This window comes from Procambarus clarkii, chromosome 70 (assembly GCF_040958095.1).
Source record: "Procambarus clarkii isolate CNS0578487 chromosome 70, FALCON_Pclarkii_2.0, whole genome shotgun sequence".
NCBI lineage: Eukaryota > Metazoa > Arthropoda > Malacostraca > Decapoda > Cambaridae > Procambarus > Procambarus clarkii.
In genome coordinates, this window is record NC_091219.1 from 27,215,875 (window position 1) to 27,234,946 (window position 19,072).

Genomic DNA, 19,072 nt, shown 5'->3' on the forward strand with positions numbered 1-19,072 from the left:
ACAGAGATCACATTTCATAACACTGTTGCCGCGTCTGGGCCCTCGTGCACGTTGACGAGATTTGGCACCTCTTTCTAAATGATCCTACGAGAAACTATGATGCCGCCTCACCTTCTTTACTCAATAAAACATTACTTGCTACCCTTTGTAGCCTCATACTAGATATTTATAACGATATTGAAGTTTGTGTGAATGAGGAAGGCCTGCTGGGGTAATAATGTCCCCCGAGGGATTGTGTCCTGGACAATAGTTGCTGGCGTGTGCTGGAGTTCAGTGTTGGGATTGTCTTGTGTGCGACCATTGCTGTGTCGTGGTGGACTCGCCTAAACCGATTGATTTATGTCGTGTTTAATGCCTACACTCGGCGAGGAGAGAGGGCAGAGGTGTAGCGAGGTGTTGCCCGCGTGTGGAGCGCTTTCCTCGGGCGGATGGATCCCAGTATAGGCTGGTATCAGCCCGAACAGCAAGGCCCCGCTAGAGACCTCTGGGCCAGAATTTGGCTCACCCAACAGGGTCTTGACAACATGAATCTCAACGACGCTAATATGAACCACGAATACATTCCCCTTAGTGCCGATGACGCGTCCAGGACTAACAAAAATGCCAGTGTTAATGCTAATAATAGTTATTACAACAGGACTAAAAGGAAACGAGAGAATCGCGCCAGCACCTACGGCCTCAACCACAACCACAAGAACCTCATAGGACAGTTTGGTGGCTGTCCCTGGCGCCGGGAGCCCAATAGCTACGATCTGGGTGTCGTTGGGTGAGTCACCTGACCTGGGGTGCTGGTCTCACACCTGTCCTCATCACCTCACACCTGTCCCCATCACCTCACACCTGTTCTCATTACTTACAACATTCCCTTATCACCTTCCACCTGTCCCCTCATCCCTTATCACCTTCCACCTGTCCCCTCATCCCTTATCACCTACCTGTTCCCATCTCTGACCTGTCCTCTCCACCTCCCACATGTCATCACCACCTCACACCTGTCCTCTTCATCTCACATCTCCTCATCACCCTTACACCTGTCCTCAACATCTCCCACTCATCCTCATTGGTGTGCACCTGTCATCATTGCCTCCCACCTGTCCTCGTCCCCTCCCACGTGTCTTCGTCCCCTTCCACGTGTCTTCGTCCCCTTCCACGTGTCTTCGTCCCCTTTCACGTGTCCTCGTGCACTTCCACGTGTCCTCGTGCCCTCCCACCTGTCCTGGTCCCCTCCCACGTGTCCTGGTCCCCTCCCACATGTCCTCGTGCCCTCCCATGTGTCCTTGTGCCCTCCCACGTGTCCTAGTGCCCTCCCACATGTCCTCGTGCCCTCCCACATGTCCTCGTGCCCTCCCACGTGTCTTAGTGCCCTCCCACATGTCCTCGTCACCTCATACCTGTCCTCGTCGCCACATACCTGTCCTCGTCGCCACATACCTGTCCTTGTCCCCTCACACCTGTCCTCGTGCCCACCCACGTGTCCTCGTGCCCTCCCACCTGTCCTCGTCCCCTCCCACCTGTCCTCGTCCCCTCCCACCTGTCCTCGTCCCCTCCCACCTGTCCTCGTCCCCTCCCACCTGTCCTCGTCCCCTCCCACCTGTCCTCGTCCCCTCCCACCTGTCCTCGTCCCCTCCCACCTGTCCTCGTCCCCTCCCACGTGCCCTCGTCCCCTCCCACGTGCCCTCGTCCCCTCCCACGTGCCCTCGTCCCCTCCCACGTGCCCTCGTCCCCTCCCACGTGCCCTCGTCCCCTCCCACGTGCCCTCATCCCCTCCCACGTGCCCTCGTCCCCTCCGACGTGCCCTCGTCCCCTCCCACGTGCCCTCGTCACCTCACACCTACCCTCGTCACCTCACAACTGTCCTCGTCACCTCACACCTGCCCTCGTCCCCCTCCCATGTGTCCTCGTCCCCCTCCCACGTGTCCTCGTCCCCCTCCCACGTGTCCTCGTCCCCCTCCCACGTGTCCTCGTCCCCCTCCCACGTGTCCTCGTCCCCCTCCCACGTGTCCTCGTCCCCCTCCCACGTGTCCTCGTCCCCCCTCCCACGTGCCCTCGTCACCTCACACCTGCCGTCGTCACCTCACACCTGCCCTCGTCACCACATATCTATCCTAGTCACCTCATACCTGTCCTCATGACTTGTCACCTGTGGGAGATGACCCATCACCTGCAGGGGGCAATCTGTTGCCTGAGAGGGGGGAGTGACCCCATCATCTACAGGGGGTGGCATGGGATGTACAGCAATGATCTGAGGGCAGCGATGAAATTGTTGTTACATAATAAAAAAAAAAGATGAAATAGCAAAGTGCCTCATGATTGAGTCATCTGAATAGGCCTATATCAGTTTGGAGTGTAGGCAATGCTAATACTGTACTAACATAGGTCTAAATACTGTATGTATATATTGTTTAGGAACTGCATGGCCTTCCAATCAAAAATTTGTTATTTTAACCTGATAAATGCTATTAGGTTATGATAAAAGCGTGGGTCGGACATGTATATGAGTGGGAGTGGGTGGTTATAGATAGGAGTTGCCTGGTATGGGCCAATAGCCCTTCTGCAGTTGCCTTTGTTTTTATGTTCTTATGTTCTTATGATAGAGTTCATATAGATTGAGTGACTGACCTGCCATTGTTTTTTTCCCCAGAAACATCTACCCTCATAAGTCCTCAGTTTGTTTACAGTAGGCTATGTAAATCTTGTGGTGATCAAAATATTTGGCCCCAAGATGAAACATCCATAACCATATAATCAGCCTAACCATGTCAATTATATACTTTTAGATTGTGTGCATACATTATTAGATGCTGGATTCAAATAATGTATAGTGTTATCTTAATGTCTACATCACTCATGTTCTATATATACTGTCCATCATGTAGCTAAATATTTATAAAACAAATTATATTGTAAATATTTTTGATGCTATACTACAATACAGTACTTAGTAAAACTATGCACTGCTCAAGGCAGTGCCTACTTATAGCAGGAAAAAAATGCTGGTCTTGTGGGTGAAAGATGTTAGACAGAAGTATGCAATGACTACATGATGCCATGGCAGGGGTTAGCTGCAACCACAGTACCAGACCCAGAGGCCTCCTGGCTCTCATTGTGAGCAGTTATGTGCTGCATTATGCTCAGTGGCCATCTGTTATTTGTTTAGCGCTAGGGTCATGTGTATTATGCCTAGGATTGCTTGGAGATCCTTGCTTAGGTTAGGTTCTATATTTATGTTTTGGCTAAAAATGTTTCCCCTTTGGCCAAATTCAACAATACAAAATTCAACTTTTTAGTGGTCCTTCACTACATATTAGTACTTCCACCAAATAGTTACTATAAATACTATCATTTTAGGAGGATTGGCTGAATATGGTTACATTTCTAGCTCTATATTTAGGCCTTACCCTATCCATCTGTATTAAATATAGTTGTCACTTGATAACTAGGGAAAGACCATGTGGCTGAGCACTGAATAACCTCTTGGCTCCAGTGTTTGGACTCCAGCCAAAATTCTGTTATAAATTAAAAAACGTGAATGAAAATATTAATAGGAATTCAGTTTTAACGTACAGATAATCAGACCTTTAGCCACATATTGCCACTAGGTAAGCTAGTTTTTTTTTTATTATTGTATGATACATAGCTAGATTGTAATATAGTCTGGTCTGGAATACAATTTATTTATACAGTGTATTGTATTGTATTTAATTCATGATATAACTTGTTATCTTTGAAACTACAACCACCCCTCCAAAATATGTTAGTTCATTTTTAAATTGATTAATTGGTATAATTATTATTAGATACTGTATGTACTGAAGCTATATCTTCATTGCTATATACTGTGTGTTAATTTTGTATCATTTTATTCTAGAGTACAAGTTGGTAGCTTTTAATAGATAGCATTGTAGCATGGTCATCTGTTTTTGTTTGCACTAATCTAATTGTTGCTGTAAAAACTAGGCTTTGAGTATACTGTTCAGTATATCGAAGCCACCTTGACAGGCAGTAGAGCGACGGTCTCGCTTCATGCAGGTTGGCGTTCAATTCCTGACCATCCAAGTGGTTGGGCACCATTCCATCCCCCCCATCCCATCCCACATCCTTGTTCTGACCCCTTCCCAGTGCTATGAAGTTGTAATATCTTGTCACTTTCCCCCCTGATAATTAAATAAAAAAAATGTACAGTATATGAAAAGCATCTTCCTAAGTAGAATCATTGGGGTTACCTCTTAAGAAAAGATCTGCTGTGCTATAGGCCAGGACCATGAATACTGGCACTGGCACTATAGGAAATTTAAAATCATCCTACAAGGTCATGTCAGAGTCACCGGAGATCACTTAATGAAACCCAAAATGGCCGGCAGAAGAGATACTGTATTTATAAACCCTTAAAGCCTTTCCAAGCTTTCATTTGGCATTACAAGTGACTGGCAACAGAGTTTCAACAAATTATTTATTTGCCTGCTGGCACCCTACTGACCACTACAATCCAGAACTGTTAATTAATATGATCCCTGACCCAAGATGAAATAGAGAACAGGAAAGTCTGGACAAAAAGGAAAGGACCTGGAGCAACCAAATGATTCTGCTCAGAAAGGAGCTTTTGCACACACAGGGCACTCGGTCTGGTGGCCGAGTTGTCAAGTTAATTAACTTGTTTGCCAAGGTAAGAATGTTCAACAAATGAAAGATGAAAAGCAAAATACAGTAGTTTTACTGGTAAAGTTACCTGGAAGGCATAGTGGTGCTGAAGCAGAAGGGTGTAGATACTGTAAATGACACTTGATAAGAGAAAACGACGGAAAGCACTGGCACCACAGGTACCAGAAGTTCTACATGATGGGCTTCCTAATGCCATATTGGCATTACAGGCATGGAATTTTTGGGATGTAGTGCTTGATGAAGACTCGATAGGTCCTCAAGAAACCCCTTGTTCGTATCTCTAATCATGACATGGCTGAGAAAATGGCTGTTATGTACTGCAGCTTATTTATGCAAGTCACGAGCTCAGAGGTTTAAATTGGGCTTATTAAACTTGCCAAACCTACAGAATACTGTAATCAAGAAATGTGATCCTTTGGGCAGGGAAGCATAGATATAGAAATCTATCAACTATCTAAAACTAGGGAAAACTATCAGAAACACTATGATATAGCTAATTTGTAATGACAAAAAGAAGCCACAGGACACAGAGGATATGCACCCTTGAATGCATGACCTACGCTTTGATCACACTGTAACCTCACTGGAAGGAATTTGTCTTATTGTTGATAATTAGGATAAAGACAAGTGAATTTTCTCAGTCACAGACAACAAAGTTTTTCTGATATAACAACAAAGAATTTCCTTATAAAAAGAGGAATGTGTAAGCAAAGTTAAGAATAGAGTAAGCCAGGAAAGGAAAGTAGCTCTCTTCCTAAGCCAACTTGACAGTTAACCACCCTTGAAATACTGTGTTCATTTGTTCACAGTAAATGTTTTGAATTAGTAGCTTAGTATTTCTTGTTTGAAAACTATTCATTATTCATATTATCTTTGTTAATGTGATAATTAATTTTGCTTTACCAAGGTAAGTTCATCAGATGTAAGTAATCATTTCAAGATTGCTTACTCTTCTTATGTATGCTCTATCATATGTATACTCTAGTTTTAAATATTTCATTGAGTTATCTGCATGAAGAAATTTCACTTGAATATCATAATTTCCAATGGCTCATTGAAAAATTTGATTGGTGACTAGATTTTTGACATCTTTGACAGATGATATTTCATAGTGATTCTCGTATCATCTGTGGGCTGCTGAAGAGCCATGTCAATGGTAGTGAGGGTGATGTCATCATGGGCAAGGGACTAGATATACATGCCGTACATAATAAAGGTAAAAGTGGATACTGAGACTTTTGGGCAGTTGTACACTAAGGCCCCAAGTTCCACCTGTTGTGTGTTTTGAAATCTTGCTGGCTTATCCTTGCAAGCCACAGGTAATGAATAGGCACCACTGTCAACATATAGTTCCCTTGTCTTTATCAAAGTTTTCTGTCTGGAAGTTATTGTAAATAATGCTGTATAAACCTCACTTGTCTTTAAATTAATGGTGGATGTGAGAAAATGAGATGAGCAGCAGAGTATCTCAGTTCCCATTGTTTAGGGGAAAAGCCAGTAGAATCACCAGATTTTGAGTAAGTTAACGTTTTTTTTAGTTTAGAATGAGAAAATTGCTATTTAATGCTTTATTGTATAGGATTTAGTAGTAGTATTACTATTAAGAAAGATAAAATGACTGGCTTCTCTTTACAGGCTGCACCAAGAAATGGAAGACTTCTACTCTTGGATGTGCCCCAGTGAGGAAGAACACACCATGCGTAAGCGAGTTGTCGAGAGAATTGAGCAGATCATTGTTGACCTGTGGCCTCAAGCAAGAGTGGAAATATTTGGTAGCTTTCGTACCGGCCTCTACTTGCCCACCAGGTAATTACTGTTATGCACTGTTCTTTCCATGAAGCTGGAGGCAACATGTTTGCAGAATAATATAACAATAATAAATAAGCTTCTAATGAACATGATATCATTGGTGTATTTATTTTTTATGGTAGTGACTGGTATGTCTGGATTGTGGGTACAATACCCACAATCTTTTTTTGTGTTTGATGGCCATAACCTGCCCCAATATTTAGAGATAACATGTACACTTTACCAGTAATGCCAAATGTTCCTAGTCCATGCTGATATCATTGCCAAGAATGTGGACTATTACTTAATGTAGGGTCCTTGTAGCCAGCAATCACATGCATAGGCTACCGGTCCAACTTTAATCTCGTGCATCATTACAAATAACACTATAATCCCTCTTCCTTTTTACTTCATATAAACAGCCAATTCATCTTTCCCTTATAACTCTCTGAACACACATTTCACCATGAAAGAGATTCTTCAGTAGAGAAGGGTACACCCTTTCCTAAATTTATCCCCCAGAGTTTATATCAGATTCAATGAGTGCTTTCCAAGTGTTGACCCAAGCTGGCACTCCTTTGCAGAATTTGTTGAAGTTTCATTAAACTTTAGATCTGATTCTTTATTATATCATGAATAATTTTTATGCCTATTGTTCTTATGAACTCATACCTTGGTGAGTACCTTCTTATGAATTTCATACCTTGTAAGTATAATCATCCTAAGACGATATGGATGCCTTTGTGTGTTGCAGATTCAAATGAGCATCTAAAGCATTTTGTCATAGAATTCTACACACTGGATTGGCTATCAAAAGTGAAGCAGCTACTGTAATAATAATTTTCAAAATTATTGTTACTGCAAGAAACACTTTCTTAATGTCATTACTTCACTTTCATCATTGTTAAAGATGACTTTTTATTTTCAGTGACATTGATCTGGTAGTCATAGGGAAGTGGGATGCCTTACCTTTACGGACATTAGAGAAAGCTCTACTTGACAACAAGATAGCTGAACCCTCCTCGCTCAAAGTCTTAGACAGAGCATCAGTAAGTTGTCTTCTGATTACAAATCCCCTTGAAAAGTGGATCCCATTTTGTTTTCATTGAATTAATTTTTATTTTATTTTTGTTCCAAAATTGTTGATAATGAGCATGTGATATTTAACATTTCTTAGACTTATTTAGTGGTTCAAGATCTCTGTTGTTATTGGGATATGTGTCTCATAGCAGATTTTCAAACAGTTTTTAACCATTAGAGTGCAGGTATCATCAGGTCTTGATCATCATATTGCTGCTTTTGCAGTTATTGATTCAAATAATTTTTCCATAATAGGTGTTGAGCTAATTTGCCAATACAGTAGTTCACTGCAAGTGATATATTCCCCTTCAGGATCGACACAACATTTATAAAGCTGCACAACTGTACCCTATTGGACTGAGATGATTTATTACCCCTCAGTGTATGGCTGCCATTAAAATTGTCACCTCACACCTTTATAAACAAAAAACTACTGCTTCTTTTCTGGTAATGTGGCAGGTGCACAGTAGCTGTGTACTGTGTGGAGGGGTCACTAGGTATGCAGTTTTCTGGTTCATGAGTTGGGGGCAAGAACTCGAATACTCAAGTTGGATGGTTTTTAAGTTTGTGGCTTCACTTACTTATTGGGATGAGTTACTTAATTTAGTACACATAACTGATAAAACAGTGAGTACTGTGTAATTTTAATATAATTTATTGTATCTAGGGACAGTCAGCCAGTGTGTGTGTGTGTGTGTGTATGTATGTATGTATGTATGTATGTATGTATGTATGTATGTATGTATGTATGTATGTGTGTGTATATATATATATATATATATATATATATATATATATATATATATATATATATATATATATATATATATATATATATATATATATATTTATTGTATGTATGTTTTAAGTGAGATATTAACAAATTATATACAATATATATATTTTTTCTTGTAACAGGTGCCAATTGTGAAACTAACGGACAGTGAAACGGACGTTAAGGTGGACATTTCTTTCAACATGAGCAGTGGTGTAAATTCTGCACGTCTAATAAAAGAATTTAAGCACCGCTTTCCTGCCCTGCCCAAGCTAGTCATGGTGCTCAAGCAGTTTCTCCTCCAGAGGGACTTGAACGAGGTGTTCACGGGTGGAATATCCTCATATTCCCTCATCCTCATGACTGTCAGTTTTCTACAGGTGACTGAATTGAAAGTTGTCATCTTATACAGTAGTACAGTACTATGTGTTTAAAGCAGAACACTTACATATTATACTTTGTTAAAGATGAAGTCATTAATACTAATGTATATAGGTATTTGGCTGCTATTGTGCTTTAGTAATTTCTTTTGAGTACATAATAATGTAAACCTATTGTGAGTGTTTTGGTGAAAGCATTCGATCATTTATGTTTTCAAGTTTCAATGCTTCAGGCTTGGGTAGTTTTTGTCTAAATGGCAAGAAATTTTGAGAAGATGGGTCATCAGCCCAGTCCTCCACATACATGTCAAAGGATGCAAGGCTAATTGTACCACTTAGTAGTATATAGGAACATAATGTGGCCAAAGGGCTGCATGAAGGATGGTAGTGCAGACTCTCGGGTATGGTTGTGAAACATGTGCAGTGTTACGAAAATAGATAATATAAGGAATAAAAGTGTCAAGGAGAGATGAGGCATGCATAAGTCAGTACACCACAGGATTAAAGCAAACAAAGAGATAGTTTAGGCATGTTAAATTAATGAATGATGGCAGACTGGCAAAGAAAGAGAGTGTATTTGAGGGTTAAAGAAGAGGAAGGCTGGGAAGAAGTCAGACAGATCGAGTGCAAAGAAGTACAGTAGCAAGAGTGTGTGGACATCACAGGATATGGTAAGGGACAAGGGTGAATGGCAGCAGCTTGTAAGAAGAAAGAGAAATTATTTTATTTTGGGAGAGTCCCCTTGTGGCTCTTAAGCTACTATACTGATATAGTGCCAAACTACTAGGAGTCATCAGTTGTGGAGTTCGTTTAGCCCTACCAGGGACCATGAGCCAGAACCTGGCTCCCCTCCAGGGAGGTGCAGAGAGCAGTGGTACTTAAGACAGTGCCACTGCTCCCTGCACCTCTGTGAGGATTTTGGCTCATTGTTCTCGGTAGGCCTAAAAGAAGTCCGCAACTGATGGCATTTAGTAATTCGGCACATTATCAGAGATAGCTTCAAGGAGCCACTGCGACTCAAACAGAAATTGGAGTTTCAGTACAATCAACTCCTTTTTTTTCTCTTCCCTCTTGCTCTCTCTAGAGACAATTATGTATGTGATCACCCTCTCAAGGACTGAGAGTTGCCATGAGAAACAACGTATTAAAGAGAGAGAAATACTTCATCAGACACCAATGTTGTGACTAATGTTGTTCCACATTTCAGTTACATCAGCGGCTAGATGCATCACAGCCCAATGCTAACCTTGGAGTCTTGCTGATAGAGTTTTTTGAGCTTTATGGCAGACACTTCAACTACTTAAAGACTGGCATCAGAATCAAGGATGGTGGAGCTTATATCTCAAAGGATGAGGTTAGTAACTAGGGAATAGTGCTTTATTATTAGTAGTTAGGGAATAGTGCTTTATAAGTAGTAGCTAGGGACTCATTAACACTCAGATGCTTATTACTGGGTATTCCTGATAAGAATGCCATGTGGTTTTGCAATGTATACTACCCCAAGGAAGGGCTAAAGTTTCATTTGAACACTAGATGGGTCTGTCTGGTATCCTTCATGATTGTGGGTGCTGGTGGTTCAGTAGGTAGGACTGTGGGGTGCTGCTTTTGTGGTCTTTCTGTTCTGAGGGTCAAAGTGCTTCCCCCAAGTCCCCATTGCCTGAGACACTCGGCGCCTGGGGTAAGAGTGCCACCAGTTTTTGTAAGAAACTGGGTTCTAGGCTAATGGAAACAACAAAAGACCCTAGAGCTGCCAACTTCCTTTTCCGGCGCCTCAGCGTGGTGATACAGAGGGGAAATGCACGCTGCATTCAGGGTTCCTGCCCGCCATCTGAGGAGCTGGAGGCACTCGACAACTTATGATAATCATCTTTGTACCATATATGTAACTCCCTTTTTGTAACAAAGTTTAAATTAAGCAAATATACATGTATATATATATATATATATATATATATACAAAAGAATTGGGGTGGTAGGAGAAGAAAATATTAAAGTGTTCAGTGAGAATCCACAAGGTCCTCTCTGAATACTCTTTTATTTTCTTCCCTGAGACTATGGGTCCCCACACTTGCACACCAGAGCCAGAGGTGGTACCCTGTATTAACCTAACCAACCCTACTTAACCTAACCTAACCTAAACTAACATAACTAAGTCAATAATTTATGTTCCTAATATGATATAATAATAATAATAATTAAAATAAACCAATTGGAAACAGTTAATAGAAAATAAAGAAAATGACTCGGCCTATTAGGCAAATCGGGCATTGCATAGTAGGCCGAGAAGTGCATTCTGGCTACTAGGTACGATCGATATATATATATATATATATATATATATATATATAATGTCGTACCTAGTAGCCAGAACGCACTTCTCAGCCTACTATGCAAGGCCTGATTTGCCTAATAAGCCAAGTTTTCCTGAATTAATATATTTTCTCTAATTTTTTTCTTATGAAATGATAAAGCTTCCCATTTCATTATGTATGAGGTCAATTTTATTTTATTGGAGTTAAAATTAACGTAGATATATGACCGAACCTAACCAACTCTACCTAGCTTAACCTAACCTATCTTTATAGGTTAGGTAGCCGAAAAAGTTAGGTTAGGTAGGTTAGGTAGTCGAAAAAACCTTAATTCATGAAAACTTGGCTTATTAGGCAAATTGGGCCTTGCATAGTAGGCTGAGAAGTGCGTTCTGGCTACTATGTACGACATATATATATATATACAGACACACACATACATACATATACATATGCATACATACAGAAGGGTGAAGTGTGGACACTCCAATTGCAGTGTTTTGTATTTTGTTTAGTCTCTTGATAATAAGTGTTTCCATTTCTTGACTGAATTACCCTTTGTATCAATTTGTGCAGGTGCAGAGAGACATGCCGGAGGGTCATCGACCGTCCGTCTTGTGTATAGAAGATCCCCTCATACCTGGCAATGATATTGGACGATCTTCATACGGCGTCTTGCAAGTTAAACAGGCATTTGAATATGCATATATTGTTTTATCTCAGGTAATATAATTTATTGTTAGCTTTTATAATATAGCAACTTTTTAGGCTTAGGTTAATAATAATTACATAATTTACCCCCATTCAATATTTACAAAAAGCCATCATTCTTTTGGCAAAGTAGTTCTTCTAAGACAATAGGAGTTAAATTTTGTAGTGTAACAATGTGCATGTAATACAGGTAACTTAATTGTCATGTTATTACAGGCTGTGAACCCTCTTAACAACATAATAAATGATCCAAACCACTACTCCATACTTGGCCGAATCTTGCGGATAACGGACGATGTAATTTTGTACCGGCATTGGATTCGGAAAACGTTTCCTGTGTCTGGATCCATAGCCCCCAGCACCACTCATCATCTGACCCCTACACATCCAGCCACACCGCCCACTCCTCCAGTTGCGTTCCACACTCAAAATCATCTTCAGGTATACAGTTGAATGTGATATAATTAAGTTGAATGGTGATGCAGATTAACATCACAAGACAAAAGATTTCTACAGTTAGATAGATAAGAGTAAACACACCCATAACTTGGAATAAAAAAATTTACGTCGGATGTTATAAAAAAGATCAAACTTGAAAGAAGGAACAATGACACTACAAGTTAAATAATATTTACTGAGTACATTGTTATGTTTTGATCTAATAATATATCAACCTTGTATGCAAAGAACATGACAAGATAGTCTTCTAGGAAGTTAGATAACTGAAGCAGCCTCCTCTGAGGGGTTTCTTAATGATAGATTTTCAGGCCATTGTGTTTGTGCCTACTTTATTTTATTAAGTAGATCTCTGTAGTAAAAGGATATTAGTAATGTAAATGTCATTGAACATGGTTATATTTGCTTAATATATATGAGACATTTGTAGTCAAGGTTGAAAGGAAGGCAAAATGTTATACAGTGTACTGTGGTGTCCATTAGCAGATTAATACTAGTATGCCAAAACTATATAATTTAAATGTGCTGAATTGCTACCAGTGAATGTGTAAAGTTACATTACACTCCAGGTCTTAGTAAGGTGCATTAGTATTCAACTACAGTAAACTTATTTTGTTCTTTAACTCATTGAGTGCATCCAGTAGAAAGTTAATAATAGTAATTTTTCTATACAGGTCACATCTGATAACCAGTACAACAGCAACAAAAACAATAACAACAATAACGATAATACGCATAATAAATCCAGTGTAGCAGATGACGATACGTTGTCGTCCGAAGCGTCCGAGCCGCATTCCACTCCTCCTTCCTCCGTCTCGTCTGTTAGTGATGACACTGTAAGTTGAATAGAAATACAGTGCATCTATTAATTGTTATTATCTTCATCTCTTGTATTATGAGGAACACAACTGAACCTCATTTAGCTGGAATTTGTACTAATCATGAGTACTGTAAATTTAATGATTGAATTATTAGCATTTTAAAGTATAGATGTCATTCTGATATATGATGAATACTGGTAGTAACTGTTGGCACTTTCAGCAAACGAAAGTTTTGGGTAAAAATTCAACTTAGTGTGAACTTTAAGAGTGAGATACTGAAATATTAATAACACATAAGTGTTAAAGAGATGAGCTGTGGTATAATGTTTGTTATTTGGGATGATTAGAGTTAATCACAACAGTCTATTGAATGACTCTGGTATCCATGGTATCCAAATCGATGGATGATTTTGCATGGGTAAACTGATGCTGTATTTTCTCATGTGATGATAATTTATGACCCGCATTCCAAGGACTTTGTTAGTATGAAGCATGTAGACATGATAAAGAGGAGGTAAAAGAAAAATTATATATGAATATGATTGGGTGAGGTTGAGATTATTTTGAACATGGTTTTGGATCATCGTGGCATTTTTTTTTTTTTTTTTTAATGTTTCTTGTATTTTTTTTTAATGCTGAAATATGAATGTTAAACATTACTACGTAAAATTTCCAAGCCAGTATTTACCTAGGTCTTTCCTGAGTCAAAATGTATCCAATTTATATACATTGTTTCATGTTCAAATTTGTGTTGATTCATTTAAAACCTTATTTATATTCTACCCCCCCCCCCCTTTTTATACCCTTTTATCCATTATTTATACTGTATTCTTGTTATATCCTTTTATCCATTATTTATATTCTTGTTATAGCCCTTTTATCCATTATTTACATCCACATGCTATACCCTTTTATTCATTATTCATATCCCCTTGCTATATCCTTTTATCCATTAGTCATATCCTTCTTGTTATTCCTTTTATCCATTATTTATATCCTACTTGTTATGCCCTTTTATCCATTATATCCTACTTGTTATACCCTTTTATCCATTGTTTATATTCTTGGTATACCCATATTGACCTACCTAGGCTTTGTGCCCTGGAAAGGCTACTCCAGGCCGACAACCAGGGTGCAACTCCATAGTCTCCTGAGACTGATGGATGCCTACTACTATACTGTTTTATCCATTATTTATGTCTTTGTTATCCCCATTATCCATTATTTATATCCTTCTTATTATACCCTTAATTTAATTATATACTTCAATCATTTCACCCTTATTCTCAATAACTTTGCCATCTTTCTCTGTATGCATTCCAGTAAATTTGTGTTCATTCGTTAGTATGTAGCACTAAAGAGAAGTGCATAATATAAATGGGGCCTAAAAAATGCAAGATAAAGCCAAAGAACACTATTAGATGTCTTCTGTGTTATGGTGTGCTTAAAGGGAGGGTTTGTTGTAAGGCCACCACAATATTTACTGACCAACCAGCTAGTATAAATTAAAATTTAGTCCTGAACAAAGTTGAGGGCTAAAGTAAACTGTATATACTAGGAGAAATTGGGTACATATCTTTGTGTATATATATATATCCCAGTTGCATAGATGTCTTATTTATAAAGCTAAGAATAACCAATGTATTATTTTCTTTATTTTGTACATTTATGCAGTGATTTATTGGCTTAAGATCCCTACTAATCTGGAATCCCAGATCTTTTTTGCATTCAGATTTTGCAATTTCAACATTGTTCAACTGATACCTGGTAACTATTATTATTACCAAAGCTTAGACCCTCTATTTTTCAACAGTAAAGTTCTAAATCTGTCAAGCTTTTGTCCATTTTAAAAGGCAATCTAGATCATCTTGTAGTGATATTGTGTCTTCATTTGAATTTATTTCCTGCACTATTTTTGTATCTGGAAATTTACAAATGTTACTGTTCAATCCTGTGTGTAAATTGCCCATATATAGGATAAACAACAGAGGTTCCAGGGCAGAGCCCTGGGGTACTCTACTTCTAATATTTCCCCCTCTCGGACTTAATTCCATTTATGGTAACACTGCTTGCTTTGAAATAACCAAGCCCTAATCCAACTTAGGATACCTGCCTTGCCCAATACCAGGTGCCTTTAACTTTTTAATGGGGGAGATTAGGTTAGTATTTCTCCAGTTTTTGTTAAATGCAATTTTTCTGTAGGATTCTGACCAGGCTGTGGACATGAGTGAGGGTAGCAGAGACAGCTCGCCAAACATCCACCAACATCATCAACTCCACCACCTCAGTGCCACACCTAGCAAGTCCACTTTAAGTAACTTGACTGGCATAAACTGTAACAACATTGGGAAACATCATACCTTGCCAGGAAGCAGCACAATGCAGCGTGTTCCCAGTACTGGGTCAGAAGTGCGAACTACATCAAACTTGGCAGATGTTACTAGCACAAGCAAACAGCCTCATAGTCAGTCACGTAATGAATACCCAGTGCCACAGGCATGGCTTCCGCACCAACAAGGTGGAGGATCCCCTGTGCAACACAACAGCAGCCCTGCCAAGCCCTGGCCAAAACACAGAAGATACTCTCAGTCATCTCAAGGTTAGCTGTTTCCCTGTTTTTAATGCAAATGTTCATGATGCTATGTACGCTGTAATGTAATCTTCAAATAGTGAAAAGACATTACAGATAGTTCAGTTCTTTAAATTCCAGTGGAATGGGCAATCATCTTACCTGACACCTTTGATCAACAGTCCTTCAAGAACATTTTCATAGCGCTATATTTTGTCCAGTAATGCGTGTGTGTATGCATGAGTGTTTGCCACTTGCATTTTTGCTCATATATATATATAAAATACCAGTACTAAGGTAGAAATAAGACATGCAGGTTTCTTCCAGGCTCTTCAGCTGGCATTGGGGAAATTCGTAATGTTAAAGGTAGCAGTGGAATCAAGTACATTGGAGAAAATGCCCCAAATGGAAATGGTAATAGTGTTCACATTAGTAGTACTGGACCTGTTAGTGGAGGCAGTAATCAGATGAGATATCACCGTGTTACTTATAATAAGCGAAAGAAGTCTGCGCGACGAGATGCCGATGGCAGAAGCGAGACACGAGACACTCACCGGTGATTGAAGGAGGATACCGAGATTCTTCCTGCAAGTGGTGATATGTTTTCTAAGCGCTCTGATGACCGGACAGAGTTGCATAATTCCCACCTTTGATGGTGGACGGTCAGGTGACTGTGATGTTGACCGTGCCCCGAGAGGTGCAGGTCAAACCCTCTTCCGTGTTTCTGTGAATATCTTTGTGCAGCTCTTGTTCTGCCAAGGAGTGGAAAAAATATACAGTACAGACAATGGTGTTAAGGCAGCCCTTCATTCTCCAAATCATTGCATTAGAACTGCATGTTATGTGCGAACAGTGTCTTGCGTAGTGACAGACTTCGAGTGAATTGGGTGTCTTCTTCCACAAACAATAAAGATTTTAGTAGACCAATATCCTTAGAGCTCATTTTTAAGAGTTTTATTTATATTCTTTAAGCTCAACTTGGCTGTTTTGGTGGCTGATTCAAGTCATCCAAGTCATTTCAAATAAATGTTTTATATGAGTTTAACTTTTGAGATTGTAAATTCAATCTCTGTGAGTCATTTTAAGCTCTTGGGAGTCACATGACACCCCAAGGGAGTGTTATTGGGTGGATGATATCTCTGGCCTATGCAAAAAAATATAAAAGGAAAAAGAAAAAAAAAGGAAAAAAAAAAAGAAAAAAGTCCAAACTAGTAGTGAAGGAGGGAAGGTTCCCAGTGTGTGTGCATATGTGCTTGTGAGTGTATTTGTGCTAGTGTGTATACATGAATGTGCAATAGTGCATATGTTTACATGCATACATACTTTGTGTATGTGAAAAGCATGTCAAATATGTGTTTTAAGGTTCATGTATCAGAGGAGAATGTTGGCCCCTGTGTGGGCCCTAGTGTGTGTGTGTATGGGCATGTATATCTGCATATATGCAGATGAAATACATGTTTTGAAATGAAATGAAATACAAATTGAAATACATGTGATGGTGGGGATGGTAGGCAGACTGAATGTTTAAGGGTGAGAGGGGTTATGACTTATTTTTGTGAATCCCTGTTGGACCAAAATCTTGTTGAGTGAAATAAAATAGTTATATTAATGGATATTGTTGTGCATCTTGATAATTTGTTGTTTTCCAACTCATGACAATTGACTGAGGCCACTCACTGCCCACAAAGTTAACCTGCACGATGGCTGTAATAAAACTACCAGTTGTGGATCATTGGTTCAGTGCCACTGTGAGGCATAATTACACGTCGGCCAAGTGGGATTGGTTTGTGACTAAATATTTTCCTAGATTGTGATTTGCTGTGCCAAGAAACTACTTTTGCCGAAGAAAGGTGTACTGTACAGAGGAGTTAATCCAAAAATCATCTAAGTCATGAATAGAAGTCCATATCATTTATGTTCTAATAAATAAATTAATGTTCTAATTCAGTAATAGAATATTTTCCTATGTGAATGACAGTGTAGTTGTACCATAGTTATTTATTGTATTAATTATAAATGCATTTGAAAATTACATAGGTTGTACATGACTGTGTATTTGCATAAATTGATTGCTATTTCTATATTTAGTTGAACATGGAGCAGCTGTATGCAACTGAAAGTTAAGCCTCTCCAATGTTTTTCTAAGATTTGAACATTTTGATGAAATCCTAGTGTGATATTTGTTTGTGTTGATGCTTGTACCAGTGTCAGTGTAGCCCAGTTTCCAGCAGGTGCAATTGTGCTAAGATTGATCATACATTGTAATGGCAGGTTTAAGTCACCATGGTGTAAAGTGCATTTTGGACAACTATTGTGAATACTTAATGATGTGATGACTTGGGTTCCATCTTAGAGGCCTGAGTAGTGAGGATTGGTAAGGTAATCATTGTAATCATAATGATTACAATGTGATCATTATGGGTAACAATACACAGAAGCAGCATTGAAAAGTAACTTATAAACATGTGTTGTGAATCTTGATTGTTGGGTAGAGTTAGCAGTGACTAATGTTGGGAAAGGTGATAGCTGGACACTGTCAGCCAGAACCCCTGGGCCAGGTGGTCCCATTTTTGTTTGCCACATGAAATTTTCTTGATGGGCAGTCACTCTTGTAGCCAGTTACTGGGCTAAGCCACTCAACCTTGACTGGGAAGTTGCCACCTCACTACTAAGCAAATGGTTGGAAAACAATTTTTATTTTGATATACTACTACAAACTTTACAACATATTAATAAGTATATCTTGTGGTATAGTGAGGTAAATGTTTTGATGAGTTACCTATCGGCTCAGTTGAGTAAATCATGACAAAGTATACCATCCATTGCAATAAAGTCAGTTATTGGTGAGAATATTGTATACAGGCTAATGAGATTTTCATATGTTATGTGTACCTTTCATTACATAATGATAACTGGTAGATGAGAGTGCTTACTCATCAGTTACACATCAAAATAAGTAAATGATTATTGTGTTTGAGTAGATGGAGAGTATTATGAGAAACACACTGGGCTAGCTGTCGGACAAGTGGTGAGATTTTAGCTACCTGTAATAACACAGGCTTGGATGTATTATTAGGTTTCTCCAAGAAATTAACAAAAATGGTAGGATTTCTGATTTTTGTACAAATATTTGCAGTGTGAATATTGCCTTGGAAAATTTCTTATTAAAAATTAAGGCAAAAAAAGCAAATGTTGTGAAGGTCCTTTTCTTCTTGGATTCCTAGATTGCTAGCAGCTGTTATAAAAATGTTGACAGAGGCTTGTAGAAACTATGAGTGATAGAACAACAAGAATAGCCCATCATCTTTTGAAAACCTGGAAGAGCAAGTAAACTAATCATTGCAGAAACTGTCATTTCTTAGTAAAGGTACTGTACTCTTATGTATTGAATATGCGACATACAATACACACCACCACCCTCCCATCAACAGCCTAATACCACTCCTGACAATAACACACCACCACCCTCTCATTAACAACCTAATTCCCAATTTCCCTGTGCACCCGGGCTCTGTCAACGCATT

The 19,072-nt window shown here is 39.3% G+C and overlaps 1 protein-coding gene across 3 annotated transcripts; it reads left to right on the top strand.

The window, feature by feature from the left end:
* The first annotated feature begins 255 nt into the window (after positions 1 to 255).
* Positions 256 to 18,743, top strand: LOC123744847 (terminal nucleotidyltransferase 4B). Of its 3 annotated transcripts, none has more exons than XM_045725022.2 (10): positions 256 to 766; positions 6,295 to 6,465; positions 7,376 to 7,496; positions 8,446 to 8,682; positions 9,890 to 10,036; positions 11,568 to 11,714; positions 11,919 to 12,143; positions 12,833 to 12,994; positions 15,182 to 15,578; positions 15,876 to 18,743. In XM_045725022.2, the coding sequence occupies exons 1-10, from the start codon at positions 429 to 431 to the stop codon at positions 16,106 to 16,108; spliced, it is 2,178 nt and encodes a 725-aa protein (XP_045580978.1). In that variant the 5' UTR covers positions 256 to 428; the 3' UTR covers positions 16,109 to 18,743. The 3 variants fall into 3 exon arrangements, with proteins under 3 accessions (XP_045580978.1, XP_069167849.1, XP_045580979.1); XM_069311748.1 differs by having other exon boundaries at positions 273 to 766; positions 15,865 to 16,756; XM_045725023.2 differs by lacking the exon at positions 256 to 766 and adding an exon at positions 5,836 to 5,875 and having other exon boundaries at positions 15,876 to 16,251.
* The last annotated feature ends 329 nt before the right edge of the window (positions 18,744 to 19,072 follow it).

Coding starts and splice junctions, on each gene's coding strand:
- LOC123744847 (XM_045725022.2), top strand. CDS start 429: ATGGATCCCAGTATAGGCTGGTATCAGCCCGAACAGCAAGGCCCCGCT. Junction 12,144..12,832: donor ACACTCAAAATCATCTTCAG/GTATACAGTTGA, acceptor TTTTCTATACAG/GTCACATCTGATAACCAGTA. Junction 15,579..15,875: donor ATACTCTCAGTCATCTCAAG/GTTAGCTGTTTC, acceptor GGTTTCTTCCAG/GCTCTTCAGCTGGCATTGGG.